Source organism: Neopelma chrysocephalum, unplaced genomic scaffold, assembly GCF_003984885.1.
Source record: "Neopelma chrysocephalum unplaced genomic scaffold, ASM398488v2 Primary Assembly neopelma1_104, whole genome shotgun sequence".
NCBI classification, from domain to species: domain Eukaryota; kingdom Metazoa; phylum Chordata; class Aves; order Passeriformes; family Pipridae; genus Neopelma; species Neopelma chrysocephalum.
In genome coordinates, this window is record NW_020897768.1 from 768,841 (window position 1) to 784,541 (window position 15,701).

Here is a 15,701-nt window from a genome sequence, read left to right on the forward strand (position 1 = left end):
TGTGGTGTATTTGTAAGGATAAAGAGGACTTTTTAGTAGGGAGCAAACCTGTATTTTATACCAGTTTTTACTCTGAAGTCTTGACTTTAGTCCTTAAAAGTATCTCCACTCAGAAAAACAGTGCTTCTTTCTTGTGTATGAGTGTGTGGGATTGCTCTGTGGTGGCATAATGTATAGAGCTGTGGCACCTTCTGGAAAGAAATACCAAAACCATGTTGTCGTTCTATAAACACTAGTCTTGATTGCCTTATGAAGTCAGTATTTGGCAATATTTACGTACTCTGGAACTTGAGATACCACCATTTGCTGATTACTTGGGTTAATTATGCTGTAGAGGTTGCAAAGTATGGTCTATGTCTATATATGGAATGGGTTTTGTCCTTCCAAAACAAAAGAAATTACAACCATGCATTTCAAGTGTTATCTCAAAAATGTCATAGTATGCATTTTCAAATTAATTCCATGAATTTGTATCTACAGCTTTTTCAAAAATTTAACTTCTTTTGAGTGGATTCAAGGTTGTCTTTTTAATACAGTTTTGTAGACCTATAGGTATTTATGCTGTGGTTGAAAGAATTAATATGCATACATTAGAGTGTATTTTATATGGATTAGTCTGGAATCAAGAGGTTTGGACTTGACCTCTTCAGTGACATTGTATTTTATATGTTTCTGTTTTGTAATAGTGGGAGAAATAAAATACATCTTCACTCTGCAAGGTTTACTTAGCATGCTTTGAGTTTTATCAGAAAATAAAACATATATGCCAAAGAGCTAAGCAGTAATCCTGTTGTGTGCTGCATTTCCAGTTTAGCTTGTAATAAAGCTGTTCAAATTAATGGTCTCATCCAAGTGCTACTCCCAGTGACTTTTACTCTGAGAATAGCAGCTTACTACTCCTGCAGTAACTGCTGCACCTTTCTAGAGGATAAAGAAAAACTGGAGATGACTATAAAGAACAGTCAGTACTTCAGAGATGTTTTCTCCCTTTCCTTTTTTCCCATCACCTCAAGGTTCAGTAAAAAAAGGTTCAGAAAAAAAATAACATCTGCAACTTTTTGTACTCTTGCCTTTCGGTCTTCTCCTTCTGTTTAGTGAAGGCAAGAAAAGGACAGAATTGTGTGGATCTATTTGTTTTCCTGAAGATGTAGCACCAGCAGCATCAGTCTTATTATTCTCTAGCATGATTTGGTTCAGTCTTAGAGTATGGCTGATGCTTCTTAGGCTATACACTCATGATGAGTTTTTGTAAAGCTTTTCTGACCCTACACCTTCTCTCTCTCTTTTTCTCTCCCTTTGAATCAGTAAAAAATGAGATGCAATGATGAGCGAAACTATATTTTTTAATTCACATCTGCAATTAAGTAGTCTTTTGTATGGAAAAAAGAGAGGATTTTATTCGTAAATCTGCATTAAATGTCTGCACAGCCAGTTTTTCTCATCTGTAGTCTGACTTCATATCAGGGCGTGTTTCCCTCTTTATTGAAAGATGTAATTGAAGAAATGGATAGACTATATTTTCTGTAATTATTTTGTGAATTCCATATAGGAGAATGTGAAATCAGAGGTTCTCCAGGAGCTTTTTTAGTCTTTCCTATAGCATGTTTTCTTGTGGGTTGTTTACTTAATGTTCACCTTAACATTACCAGTGGAACTCAGATAAATAATTATCTTCCTATACTTTCCCATTTCTCTTTCCCTGGTTTCATTTGTTTTCTGACTGTGTTGTATTTATCCTTAGTAATTACTGCTTTTTTTTTTCTCTACCTAATATTCTTTTTATTAACTTTGTCACTGCTCTGACTTGGTCGGTCAGCAATTCCTTTGCATTGAAGATGAAGAGTTGTTACAGATTCAGACTTTTTTTCAGGTGATTTTTCAGAAACTAATAACTAAGTTTTTTGCGGGTTTTTTTTTCTGCTACTGACAGGTGCTGCAGCAAACTGTGAAACAGATTTGAACTGCAAGACAACAGTCCCCAGAGCCATCAGAATGCTCAGTGTATTTTGGATTAGAAATGAAAAACCAATGTTGTAGGCAGTGGTGTTGCCTACAACAAGAAGTCAACCTAGCTCCTGACAAAGATCTGACACAGATCTTTGTGTTGTATTTGATATGAAGTGAGATGTGGCAGAGGCTCTATGCTCTTCAGAAACCTGTTTTTACTCCTCTGTCAATATTGAAAAATCATTTTGCTACAGAAGAGTATTGAAAGCAATTTGGCAAGAACTGTTTATCTCCTGATACTCCTCTCAGTATTTTTAATGAATTGCAGGAAAGAGAAAATACAACCACTGATGAATTGATTTTACTTTCCTTTTGTGAAGTCTGCTTCCAGATATGTATGTTTAAATGCATAGTGGGAGCTGCTCTTGAGACCTACTTGCAGCCTGTTTTTTCTCACCAGTGTTATCAAAATTATCAAAAGTTTTCCAGTACTTCGACATCTGAGTCAAGTTTGGTTACTGAATAGTCATGTGCAGCATGATATTGTATCTGTGAGCAAACTTCTGTGGCAAGCGCCAGACTCCAGTCAAGTCTTGAGTGGTTATTGAATCAGATTCAGACAGAAGCAAACTTGAAAACTACTTAGCGTTTGTACAGTACATATATATTTTTATATATATAGATGGTTAATAGCTCCTTTTTAAACTGGCAGCTTTCACAAGTGGAGTCCCCTGGGGATCAATACTGGGTCCAAGTCTGTTTAATATCCTCATAAGTGATCTGGAAGATGGGATTTAGTATACAGTGACAAATTTTACTAGTGATACCAAACTGAGTGGATATGTGGACACTTCAGAAGGGAGATCCACCCTGCAGGAGGACCTGGATTAGCTTTAAGGGTGGTCTAACAAGAACCTTATGAAGTTCGACAAGGACGAGGGTGAGGTCTTGCGCCTGGGAGAACATAATCCAGGAGTGCTGCACAGGCTGGGATAGACCCAGCTGGGGAGTGGCTCTGTGGAAAGGGACCTGGGGCTCCATGGACAACAAGCTTAATGTGAGCGAGCAGTGTGCTGCTCCAGCAAAGAAAGCGAGCAGGATGCAGGGCTGCATCAATGAGGGCATCACCAGCAGAGATAAAAAACTCAGTATCCCATTCTACCAACAACTGTCAGGCCACACTTGGAATACTGTGTTCAGTTTTGGTCCCACTACTTAAAAAACATGTGGACTGGGTGGAGAGGGTCTAGAGAAGGGCCACAGAGATTATCCAAACTCTGGGAAGCTGCCAGATGAGGAAAGGCTGAGAGAATTTAGTTATTTCAGCCTTAAGAAGAGAAGGGGAGACCTTATCACCATTTTCCAGTATGGAAAGGCTAGCTACAAAGAGGATGGAGGCACCTTTTTTTACAAGGAGTCACATGGAAAAGACAAGGGGTATTGGGAACCAGTTACTCCTGGAGAGATTCCAGTTGAACACGAGAAAATTTTGTCACAATGAGAACAGTCAGCCATTGAAATAATCTCCCCAGGGTAATCTCCCCAGGGTAGTGGTGGATTTCTCAGCTGGACACTTCTAAGATTCAGCTGGACAGGTGTTGCGCCGTCTTGTCCAAACTCTGCTTTTGCCAAGAAAGGTTGGATCAGATGATCCTTGAGATATTCTGTGATTCTGTGACCTGTTATATCTTAGAGAAGAGAGGCCCAGGATAATAAATAATATTAGCAATGAGGAACAATGTGAAAAATTTGACTATTTTTCCTTTAAAACAGTTAGCTAAATATTAGGTAGGCATGCATTTTCTTCTTTGTACATATTCTTCACAGCAAATACAGGGTCTGTAATTGAACACTGACAAAAACAGTGTCTACAAATAAAAAGTGCTGAAATGAAATAAGTACTCACTGTATTTATTTGTCATATTGGAGAGTTTTTACTGATGAAAATAAATGTATAATGGGGGTTATGTGACTCTCTCTGAGATTATAGTGTACAGTTGTACATAAAAAGAGGTTAGAGCTTGTTTCCCATTCATCGTTTGGGTGTCATTTAACTGGATAGACCTGATGACTATCCTGAAACTGCAGCCACTGGATGTTTTAAATATTCCCGAGTGTCCTACAACCTCCTTTTGGATGAGAGAGAAGAACTTCTTGTTTGGCTTCAAAAACCTCCATTCATAAATAAATTACTGCTTTACCCACAATTATGCAGTGGTGAGTGACACAGTACAGTAAGCAGGAGAGTCCTATAGCCTGAAGATGAAACCAGATAGGAAGGTGAAGCCCAGCATTTCATACCAAATGGGGCTTGTAATTCAGTATGTGGGTATTTATTGCTTCTGATCCTAAGTGGAATGCATTGTAACAATATATCCTCAAAGATGGTTTGTATTTTGTGTGATTATTCAAAGTATGCATTCCTGGCACATAATTAGAGGTTTTGAAGCTGGTGAAGAATGCCAGATGAACTGTGGAGGAAAACGTAGTGTTATGTGAGGAAGGTGAGCATGATCTTTGCCACGTGTCATGTTCTCATCTGGTACCTACCAAGGGAGGAAAAGAGTGCAGGATAGAAGCATCAGGATAGAAAAGCTGCAGGAGGAAAAATACTGAAGAGAAGGAAAGCAAAACGGAGAACAGAGAAAGCATTGACTACAATTTATAAAAACAACAACAACAAGAATTTAATGTAAATTTTACTCCTTTTTTAGATATGCCTACTTGAAATTATATTTCAATTTATGAGTACCTAAGGCAAAACTTTATTTTTTTTCATATAGTATGGTAATTTGCAAGCCATTAGCCTTGGTTGTGCCTCCAGCGTTCCAGATTCCCAAGTGATATCCTGTCCAATACCTATCAGACCTTGTCTCAATAAGATTTGATGTGTTCAACTGACATACCTTTAGGCCAGTGTTACTTGTTATGATTATTCGAAAACGTATAAGTTGACTCTCAAGTTACCTTTTCAAACTATAATGTCATAAATATGATTCAATATAATTAAATATAAATCTGACATACACATACAATTATGTGGTGTATAGAATTGGGTAAACCAAAGTAAATGCAAATTTCATTACTAACTAATGAAATTATTTTATAGTAAATAAGGCTTTACTATTGTGGTTATCTTTAGAATGGGTAAATTCCAGTATTTTCTTATCTTCTTTTTCAGGAATTACTTTTTCCACAGTATTTATCTTTAGAATAAAAGTTTTTTATTTAATTAGTTAAAGCTCGAATAGCTGCTGAGCTTGAATAGCTGCTGGAGAAAAAACTTATTTTCTTCAATGGGCTTGTCTTGTTCAAAGTTAACAAAAACACTCTGGTAAAGTGGGAAAACTGACTTTCGTTGGTAAGAAAACATCTAATTGGAATGCAGAAAACTTGAAAGACACAATGCTAGATTGTCAAAAGTGATTAGCAGGTAGGGATGCAAACTTACATTAACCTCCCATTCAGTAGTGCAAATTGGGTTGTTACTTATTTGTTGTAGCTGTTTCTGAAAATAGACCTAAGCGTTCACTACCTGTATTTTCACTTTTAAAATTTTGACCTTCTAAAATTCTACAACACTTCTACATCCTACTTCTTTTATTTATCTAATTAAGAGATAAACTTTGTTTTTAGCACATTTGCAAGACATTTAGTTCACAAACAAAAGTAATTCTTAAATGCTGTCTTTGTACATTTTAACTGAGTTGCATTTGTGTTCAAACACAGCTTGACAAAAATGCTAAGTAAAAGCTCACAAAATGGTGAATAAAATTTAAAGAACTTGAATAGCTTGAGTTAAACCATAAGATACCAACACTGAAATATATACTGATTTAGAAAGTGTTATCTGGAAATGTGCTTTCATTTCATGGATGTTGTCTCCTAATTTTTTGAATTTTCTGTTTGGAAAGATGAAATTAATTGGATTGTAGTGGACATTATTCTTAAAACTCCTACAACCTTTATCTACTAGAACTTCATATGTTTTAGGTACATGTACAAGTGCTCCCATAGACAATGAAGTTATGTAACTGTATTGCAAACTCAGTCATACTTTGTAGACTGGAATCTTAAATGCTCTTGTAAGTCTAAACATCTCTACAGCTTCCTGAGGATGGGAAGTGGAGAAGGAGATGCTGGTCTCTTCCTCCTGGTATCCGGTGACAGGACATGTGGGAATGGTTCAAAGCTGCACCACAGGAAGTTTAGGAAGTTGGACATCAGGAAGCATTTCTTTAAGGAGAGAGTTGTCTAACACTGGAACAGGCTTCCTGGAGGGGTGGCCAATGCCCCAAGCCTGTCAGTGTTTAGGAGACATTTGGACAATGCCCTTAATAATTTGCTTTAACCTTTGGTCAGCCCTGAATTCGTCAGGCAGTTGGACTAGATGATCGTTGCAGGCCCTTCCCATCTGAAATAGTCCTATTTATTTCATCCTCCTTATTTTGCTGAATTTACCGTGTACATGATGTTTTCCATTTGCTTCATTAACAGCCCTAATTCACCTATACCTGACCTTTACAGAGCATGTCTGCTGTGATTTGCAACCTATCCTTGTAGCAGTCCTGTGAAGCAAGACATTCCTCTGTATTCACAAGTCTTACATTGCACCATTTCCATATATACAGACTATGTAATAATCATATAGATTCTGTTTTCTTACTGCCAATGCTAATCTATGGATTTCACTCCCACTGGAGTACTTGTAAATTACCACAATCAGTGTTGCTAGAAAAAAATATGGCAAGGCTAGAAACTAAAGTAAATATTGTGATCATTCACAGCTATATTCCAAGCTGTTTTCATGTCTTGTGAAGCATTTTGTGTCTCGCAGCCACATGACGTAGATGCTGTAGGTTGGTTTGCATTGAATATAAATTTTAATTTTTCTATAAGCACCTTTATGTACTAATTTCTTATTTTTCTACATCTCCATGAGAATTTTTTGAAAATTATTGTTAGTACATTCCATAAGGTGTAGTAATACTTCTTTCAATTTTTTTATTTCTATGGGCTTAAAGAAACAAGTGACAGGAGAGAGAAAGAAAAAAAGAATACACTGACTTAGCTGAATCAGTTTCATCAGTAGCCTGGGATAAAAATTAACCTCATTTTTGAGATAAAGTGGAAAATTTCCCAAGTGCCATTTACTGAGTTCACATGAGTAAAACATAAAGCTTAATAGAATTAAAAATTAACTGCTGCATAGAGTTCATGCTACCTATGCATGTTGTGTTAGCATCTCTGAATTTAGATGGTGAAACTTTGAGGGATTCTGGCACCACGTGACACCCTTCTCAGAGTGGGGTATATGTGTTTGTAGACAGCAGCCTTGTTCAATTAAACTAAAAGTAATCCTGGGTCTTCAGGTGTTGTCTATGATTGGCTGAGATACTTGGAAATCTTATAAATATGTACAGCAGATGATGGAAAGAATTTTTTTTACAACTCAAAACTTCTTCCTCTTGTTGAAGACTTCTTGTGCCAGAACCTCATTTCTGGAAGTGGTGGGTATGGAAAAGTGGAATTTACTTTTCTATGGCATATGGAATCTCATCAGCCTTGAAGACAAAGCAGTGACTTGCCATTTTGAGTCCCTAGGCAGGAAGTTGGATCAGAGTTTACTTCCCTGCAGAGTTTATTAATATGTAATAATGTAACTTTTCTACTACTATGTAATAATGTAACTTTTCTACTACCTTTCCTCTGAATTTCATCCCCCTAGGTGCTAATATGGACTACAGTAGACCAAGTAAAGTATTTTGATTGTCTTTTTCAGAACATGAGGGTGCGGACAGTGAAAGGACAAGATTATTATTCTAAAACGGGAGCAAAATTCCATGGAAAAATGGAACAAAAATTTATTCTTGTTGACTGTAAGAAAGTTGTATATGGTTCCTACAGGTAAGATCAATTATTGAAGTGTCCATAGCAAACCTGTCATCTCAGCATTACTGCTATAGCAAAATTGGTCTTTTTCCTATTTGTAAAATTCTTGCAGGGAAGCACATGGGTTCATTTGATTATCTTTTCTGTAATTTAACAGGTTATCAAAGATACTTATTGCTAACTAGCCTAACAGGTCCTCTCTTCATTTTTCACAAAAAAGAAATAAGGCACGTAGGTTTTGCTGAACCTGAAGACTTGCTAAAAAGGGAGGAAAATCCTGATTTGTCTCATATTGCCTGAATTGTTCTTGTTTAACATTTGCTTCAGAAAAGGCCACCAAAATTGTTTTATAAGCTAGCTTGGATAGTTCCTCCACATAATAATCTTCTAAAGATTAACTGTGTGGCACTTAATGGTGGTCAAATTCAGAATTGCCCAAGTCTCTCTTTATGTTTGACTTTCTTTATTCTGCATTACATTTTATTTCCAGTGTATGTGTGCAAAGCATAGGCTAGAAGAATTTACAGCTTTGCAGAGCTGGAAAAAACTATGTTAAAGCAGGGACAGTTTTAACTCACACATTATTAAATATTTTCCTTCTTTTCATGGTACACTTTTCTTCTTTGGCCTACTGAATTAGTTTCTGCTAGCACAGTGTCTGGGTACCAGATCCACAGCCACTGCCTTTCATAGATTTCCACCACTGTAAGCTTTTGAAAATATGACTTTTTATTTCCTCTGAGATTCGTACAACCCCACATTCAGACTGACATGTATAAACGATATTGGGGTAGGTGACAAGTTCATAAATTAATCAGTGTAAGACAGTGCAGGGAGAGTCTTGACATCTATACACAGAGTTAAGGTCTCTGAGAATGCAATAGTTTTTCTCATTTCATTTTGAAAAACAGCACTGCTTTAAGGCCTTGTAACACAGGCGCTGGAATCATCAATTTCTGTAGAAATTAAGCTTGTTTTTTAAAATAATATAGTTATTTATAACAGGAAATATGAGACATTCTGAGCTGTCACTCTGAAGTCAATTTAAAGTTTAGGGTTTTGTCTCAAAGATTATGTATTATTTTTAATTGTGAAAATCAATAGAAAAAAACTTAAGCAGCATGATTTCAGTTAATCTCAACACACTATTACTTCCTGAGAAATACAAAAATAGCCAAAAAAAATTACAGCAGCAAGCTATTTTTGTCAATACAACAAAGCTATTTTCTAATATCCAGATAAAAAACGCAAATAAAATAAGTCCGTTGATTTAATTTTTTTTCTAGCTTTTTTCATAAAATTAGGATTTCTTTGTTGTAATCTACAAATTGCATGCTTTACACACCATGATATTAGTTTTGTTGCAACATCCTTAATTTAATTAATAAATTAATACATTAATGTATTAATAAATTAATACATATTAATTTATTTTATTTCATTTTATAGCTGTAAAATACTTACAGCTACTTAGCTTTGAGCATGTGTTCAGTCTTTTACAACAGAGGAAAATTTGCTTCATCAAAGCATTATTATTGCAATAAAAGAAATATTCATATCCAATCCAATGTGCATAGTAGAAAATGTAAACTTTTTAATGATTCTGAGCTTCATCTTTTTGAAAATACGTTGAGAATGAAGTACATTAAAAACTGCTGAAGCAGTCCTGTATATTTTTTCAGATGTATTTTTTGTTTCACAACATAACCACACAGTAACATTCTCTGACTGAAGACTAAATATAGTGGGTATAATTAATCCTGCCTTAGTCTTTGTAGAGGTGATTTTTTCCATTAGGTATTAATACTTCCCTGTTCTACATTTGTGAATACTTTCTTAGAATACTTTTTATAAGGGCAGTTATAAGGGTAGTTATAGACTCATTTCTGCTCCCACTGAAAGCAGTGGAAAGTTTCCAGCTGAGTTTTATTGGTATTAGATTAGACCTTCTGAGTCTAAATTACATGAATCATTCCCAAAATTTATTTATTTATGTATTTAGAAAGTATTTTTACAAACCCTAGGTTTGTGCAAAAGCTTCCATAGCAAGAAGCACTAGTGTAATACTTTAGTTCAAAAGAACTGCCTCTAATGGTCGTTTGTTCTTCTTTCAGCTTTATGTGGTCATTTGAAAAAACCAACCTCAGTATGGTTCAAGTTATCACAGGACAGCTTGTGGAATCTTTCGATGAAGAGTTCAGGACACTGTATGCCCGTTCTTCTGTTCCTAGCTCATTTGCTCCAGAACTAGTGCGGGTAAATAGTCGCAGGACACTCTGGGATAATGATACATACCAACACTCAGTGTCTTCTTTGGCTTCAGTTTCTAGCCAAAGAAACCTTTTTGGCAGGCAAGACAAGGTTCACAAGATAGATCCTGTTTGTTGGAAAACTCGTGGAAGATATGCAGTAAATGAAATAGATAAATATGGCTTGAGAAATCAAGCCTATAATAAGCAACCATTTCATCCAGGTTTTAATGTGCAAAATCCAATCCAGCAGTATCAACCCAGTGAAAAAAATGAGCACTGGAAGAGACATAGTTATGCTGGGGAAAAGCCAGAAAGGACACCTTACCTGTTGCTCAACAGAGCTATTAACAGAGCCAACAATCCCTCAAATACTTGGAAAATGCCATCTGATAGCCTTAGTATTGTTTCTTCGTTACGAGGAGGATATGCAAATAACTACAATATACCCCAGCAAAGTTTTGCTGATCAGTTTTCACGACCGAAAGTAAATCTTGCAGAAAGAAATTCAATTGTGCGGAGGTCTTTTAACGGGACAGATAATCATATCCGCCATCTGCAGCAAAGGATGCCAACCCTCGAACACACAACAAAGTCATTCCTACGTAACTGGCGAATAAAGTCATATTTGAATGATCAAACAGATTATCCTGTAGAGTCTAATGGGTCAGCTGTGGGTGACAGATATGATAGCTATGACACAGCTGAAAATATGAAAGCTCATGCGCTGTATTCTCATTCTCGCTTGCGATCGTCGTTGGTGTTTCAGCCAACTTTACCTGAACAGCAGGAAGTAAGCAGCTGTGCAAGTTCTTCAAATTCAACTATAATTGGGTCAGAGGGAAGTGCAACACCTAAAGGGACATCTAATCATGCTCCGAGTGTGGAAAATGGAACGGATAATATTTCAGAAAACCTTAGCCCAAACTTCCCTCTTAAATCAGATGCATCAAAAAACCACAGAATTCATATTGCAGACAGCACAAAGCCTCCTGTAAATTCAAATGCAGCTGGTGACACATCACTTTATTTGTACACAACACTGTGTACAGACAAACATTCAGAAAATCTGAAGAACCTTCAGAATGAAAATGTGCTCAAAAGGAGAAGTTTTCCCATGTTTAATTCAAAGTCCATATTGGACCCTGGTGCCAACAAACATGCATCCAATTATGTTTACAGCACGTTGACTAGGCATAGACTTAAGCAGCCAGTTGGTCCAAAACTTCCAGAAGACATGCTGAAGAGTGCTAAAAGTTTGCATAGTGTGACCAATCACTTGCCACAGGAGGAAAAGAACCTGAAAGGAGAGCTGAAGAGCCCAACTACTAGCAAGGCAATCTCTATGGCGGTTCTCACTGAAGCGAGCAAGGAGGAGTCTAGTAAGGATTGCACATCAAAGAAAGAAAGTAAGAGTTCCCCAAGTTTTCTAAAGAAAGGATCCCAGAAATTGCGGTCACTTCTTAATCTCACACCAGATAAGAAGGAAAACTTGTCAAAAAACAAAGGTCCTGCCTTTTACAGGATGTGTAGTAGTTCTGACACGTTGGTTTCTGAAGATGAGAATCAAAAACCAAAGATTTCTGAAAATAAGACAGATTCTTCCCCAAGGAGAAAAAGAAACACATCAGCAAATTCTCAAGGGAGCTTGAACAGAAGTAAAGAAGATGTCACTGGTAGCCCCACAAAGTCTCCAAAGTCTCCAAAGTCACCAAAATCTCAAAAACCTCCATCTGATGAAAGCAATAAAATGTGTCCTCTCTTGTGTCCCCTGGAAAGTAAGTTCATCGAAACTGCAGGAGATGCATCTACCCCAAGATTTAACACAGAACAGATTCAGTATCAAGATATGAAGGAAATCTCCACAAATACTGCTTCTGAAAGTGCTCCTGTTTCTGCACTTCAAAGAGCAAGTTCAGTGACACCACAGCTGGCAAGTTCAAAACCCCAAGAGGAGCTGAGATCTCGTTTGAGTGAAAGGCGTGTTTATAGCCGCTTTGAGCCATTCTGTAAGATGGAAAATGCTAGCCAACCTGCAGGAAATGCAGCCAACAGCAGTTCACATCTATCAGATATCAAAAGCAAGACCTTAGGGAATAATTATGGCAGGAGTAATCACATGACCAGCTACAACTCAACTGCTTACCATCCATTGCAGCCTAATGAAAATAAGCTGAGAGGATTTATGCAAAAGTTTGGGAATTTCCTACACAAAAGCAAGTAAAACTTCTGTTGGTTATATTGAAATACGGCAAGACTAGCAAAGCTGGACGTAATCTTAACTGGACAAAGACTAGTGGCCAACTTTTGTACAGCTTACTTGGGTTTCTTCTTGGGTTTAGGACATTGGAATGAATGTACATATTTTTAAAAATAATTATCCTAGAATTGTTATACTTTAATCTTTACAGAAATTCTGTGTCCAGAAGTTGCCTCAAGGAAGTTGTTTATAGTGTTTTTAATGTAAGATTAATTTTATGTTTTCATATGAAGAAAATACATTCCAGCATATTGTAAGATTAAGCATAGGGCAAAAAAGATTCAGTATGTTTTTAAACTTCAGATAATACTGTTTCCAAAGATTTGCTCTATAAAATAGGATAGCACTAGGAATAGAAAATTGTATTTTTTCAGCATTTATGTACACTTTCAAATGATAAACACAATGTTAATGCATTGTATGTTACTTAACTTTAATTTTTGAAAACCTCTTTTAGGTTTCATCTTGTTAATAATTTACCCCATAGCATCTACTGAACTGTTTGAGCAGCAGATGGATCTGTCTTACTTTGTTGAATTTTCCTTGTAATATGATATTTTTCTGAAGTATTTGGCATACAGATCTGAAAGTGACCCTAATCTGAGCTTTCACAGACTTGTTTACATGGTTAAACTAGTGTGAATGTAGAATGAACGTTAAAAAAAACTATTTATAAAAAAGGTGCCTTGAACATAACTTGCAACTAGTTTAAATTTCAGTGGGTTGATTGCATTTGTATAACATGCCAGTATTCTGTAGTGTATTCTAAAAAAAAGCTTTTTTGTTATGTTTTTCTATTTGGTGTTAAAAAAAAATTGTCTGTGGACTTCCATTTCTCAGGTAAGTTTTTGAGTTTCACACGCAACAACCTGTTTTAAATGTTGCCAGATATATTTGCAACTATGGCTTTAATACCTTATTTTTTTAATAAGATGAAAATTCTTAGATTAGGTGTACAAGGGAGATTACAAGATCAGTCCTGCAATGCAGCCTTATGTCAGGATGAGTATTACGGGCCATGAGCAATTAGGCAGCTTGAACTGAGATTCATAAAAGTAACCACAGCAAACAATAAGGCACCTTTGCTAAGCCGAAGAAAGTATCAGTGAAGGGGATAGTAGCAAATGTTTAACTTCAGTGAAGGTATTTAGACTCCTAACTGCAGTCTGAGGGACACATTTTGTTTATCCGAGCCTCTGTATCATAACAAATTTCCCAATAATAGGTGACTTGCTTACAAAAAACACAGGCATGGGGTTGTGTTTAGGCAGCAGCATGGAATCCACTTCTCGTCTGCAGTGTGCATCCAGGGCTTACGCCCTCCTGGATGTGGAGTTTGTGTCTTAGAAGGACTCCATAACCATTTACCTGCCAAATATTCTGTGACAGTTTTGTTCCAAATTCAGAATTTTGGGAAATTTCACTGCTGAAGGCTCAGAATTCTTATACAGGGTCTTTGTGTTCCGGGAGCATGTTTTAGGAGACAATTTCACTCTTAGATCTGAAAGGTCCCACAGTGTTTTATGTAAGAGGTCTTGGTTTCGTTCGTTAGAAAGAAATACCAAAAGGGCATTTCATGCATCGGCTGGGTGAAGTTCATTTGTCTTATTTGCCTGTGGGCCTGAGAAGAGATTCTATATGTAAATCTACTTCTCACTGAGAAACTGCTCTGGTTCTTATGGAGTCACTGTAGTTATTGATTTCAGTAAAGCAGTGTCAGCTTTTTATTCAAACTGTTTCTCGGACAACTTTATTAGGCTGATGCATCATAGCAGTAACTGTTTCACTGTGGGGATGTATTTATTTTTGAGGCTGACAGTCCTGTGTCTCGATCTTCTGCTGGAAGTTTAGGTCTCCCCTTTACCTGTGATCACAGAAAAGATTGTATGAATTTCTTAATGAACACTGGCGACTTTGTTCACTCCTTGATGAAATGCTGTAGTTAGTATTTTTCCCAGATGAACATTTGTACTTACATATGCTGTCCCAATCAAGGTAACATTTTCAGCCCCAAGACAAGGAGTGTCTTAGTACTCCAGGCATGGTTCCAACGTAGGCACAACATACTTCCACGCCAATGCAGCCAACAGCAATGCCCTACTGTACTTTTTAAAACTCTTAATATTTTCTAACTGGGCAGACAACTACCCAGGATAATACCTGAAGTGACAGTGCAGGTGGTGCTAAAAATGGTGGGCGTAGGTTTTAGGAGGATCTTTAGTTTTCCCTCATACTCTTACAATCTCTGACATACGCTTGTAGGCAGAACTATATTTGAGGAGGAAATGAGAGGTAGAACAAGGGTCTTGGGGCAAGTTTTGAAGTGACAGTGCTTTCCATTTTGTAATAAACTTTGGGAAATCTATACTGATGCAGTTTGGAAATATTTTACTGTATTTTTCAAAAGAGATTGCTAATTAGAGAATGCTGAAATGGCAGATATTTTAATTTACCAAGTCATCTATGTTTATTTATGATGTTGCTATTTTGTACCTGCACAGAAGGTTTAAGAGCCTTCAGTGAAGAGGCTGCTCATAGACTTGATAATGTAAAAAAAAAATCTCAGTGGAACTAGCTTTTTTTTTTCATTTTCAGAGATCCCACATAGGAATGTTGCTTGATCCGAGGTTAATTGAAATTAATTCCACAGACCTCAGGGGAAGTAGGATCAGACACTTAATGTGCTGACATCACTATTTTTAGAAATGTTACAAGACCCAGTGGTGCTTCGGGAGCACAAGGCTCTGTCTGACACAGAGGAGGTGTGTAATGCCCTGCCAGCCATTACAGCTTTGAAGATTGGGAAGGACACTGGGGAGGTTCACAGGTGCTGCAAGGACCAAGTGTTCATTTGTTCCCTCCAGAATGTGTGTTAAAGGTGGGAAAGTGCTCACCCGGTATTGTCTGATTTGCCTCCTGTCTCTGTGGAAACCCAGTTGTCCACAAAAAAAAAGCAAATATAAGGGAAAAAAAGGATACTTGCATCAGCAAAGAAGAAGGATGTGCGGATTTCTAGAGGGAAATGTAGGGTTCATATTTTTGAATGTCTTTTTCCCAAAGCTTGTCTTGATGTTTCTGCTTTTCCAAGGAGATGCATTTTATTCAGTGTACCCTAAATGTGCTTTGCACATTGCAGGTTTTACACCCTGCACAGAGCCAATGCACTCCCAGTTTTGTAAGACTGTGAAGTAATGACTGTTGCGGTGCGTGATGGACATTTGGCCATATGGCTTGGGAGTTGTGAAACCCATAAATAATGTCATGTCATTTCCACATTAAATAAAACTCCCTATAGCACCATAATAGATCTCTGAGGGTGGCTGTGCAAAAGCTGATCAGAGTTATACAATGCT

At 37.0% G+C, this 15,701-nt stretch overlaps 1 protein-coding gene across 1 annotated transcript in view; it reads left to right on the forward strand.

Annotated features, from left to right (window-relative positions):
- FAM83B (family with sequence similarity 83 member B) overlaps positions 1 to 12,522 on the forward strand; it is a 49,253-nt gene extending 36,731 nt beyond the window's left edge. Inside the window, exons 4-5 of the mRNA XM_027696031.1 lie at positions 7,730 to 7,854; positions 9,954 to 12,522. Of these exons, the coding sequence (XP_027551832.1) occupies positions 7,730 to 7,854; positions 9,954 to 12,312 (2,484 nt within the window). The 3' untranslated portion in view covers positions 12,313 to 12,522. The remainder of the gene's footprint in view (positions 1 to 7,729; positions 7,855 to 9,953) is intronic.
- Positions 12,523 to 15,701: the final 3,179 nt, after the last annotated feature.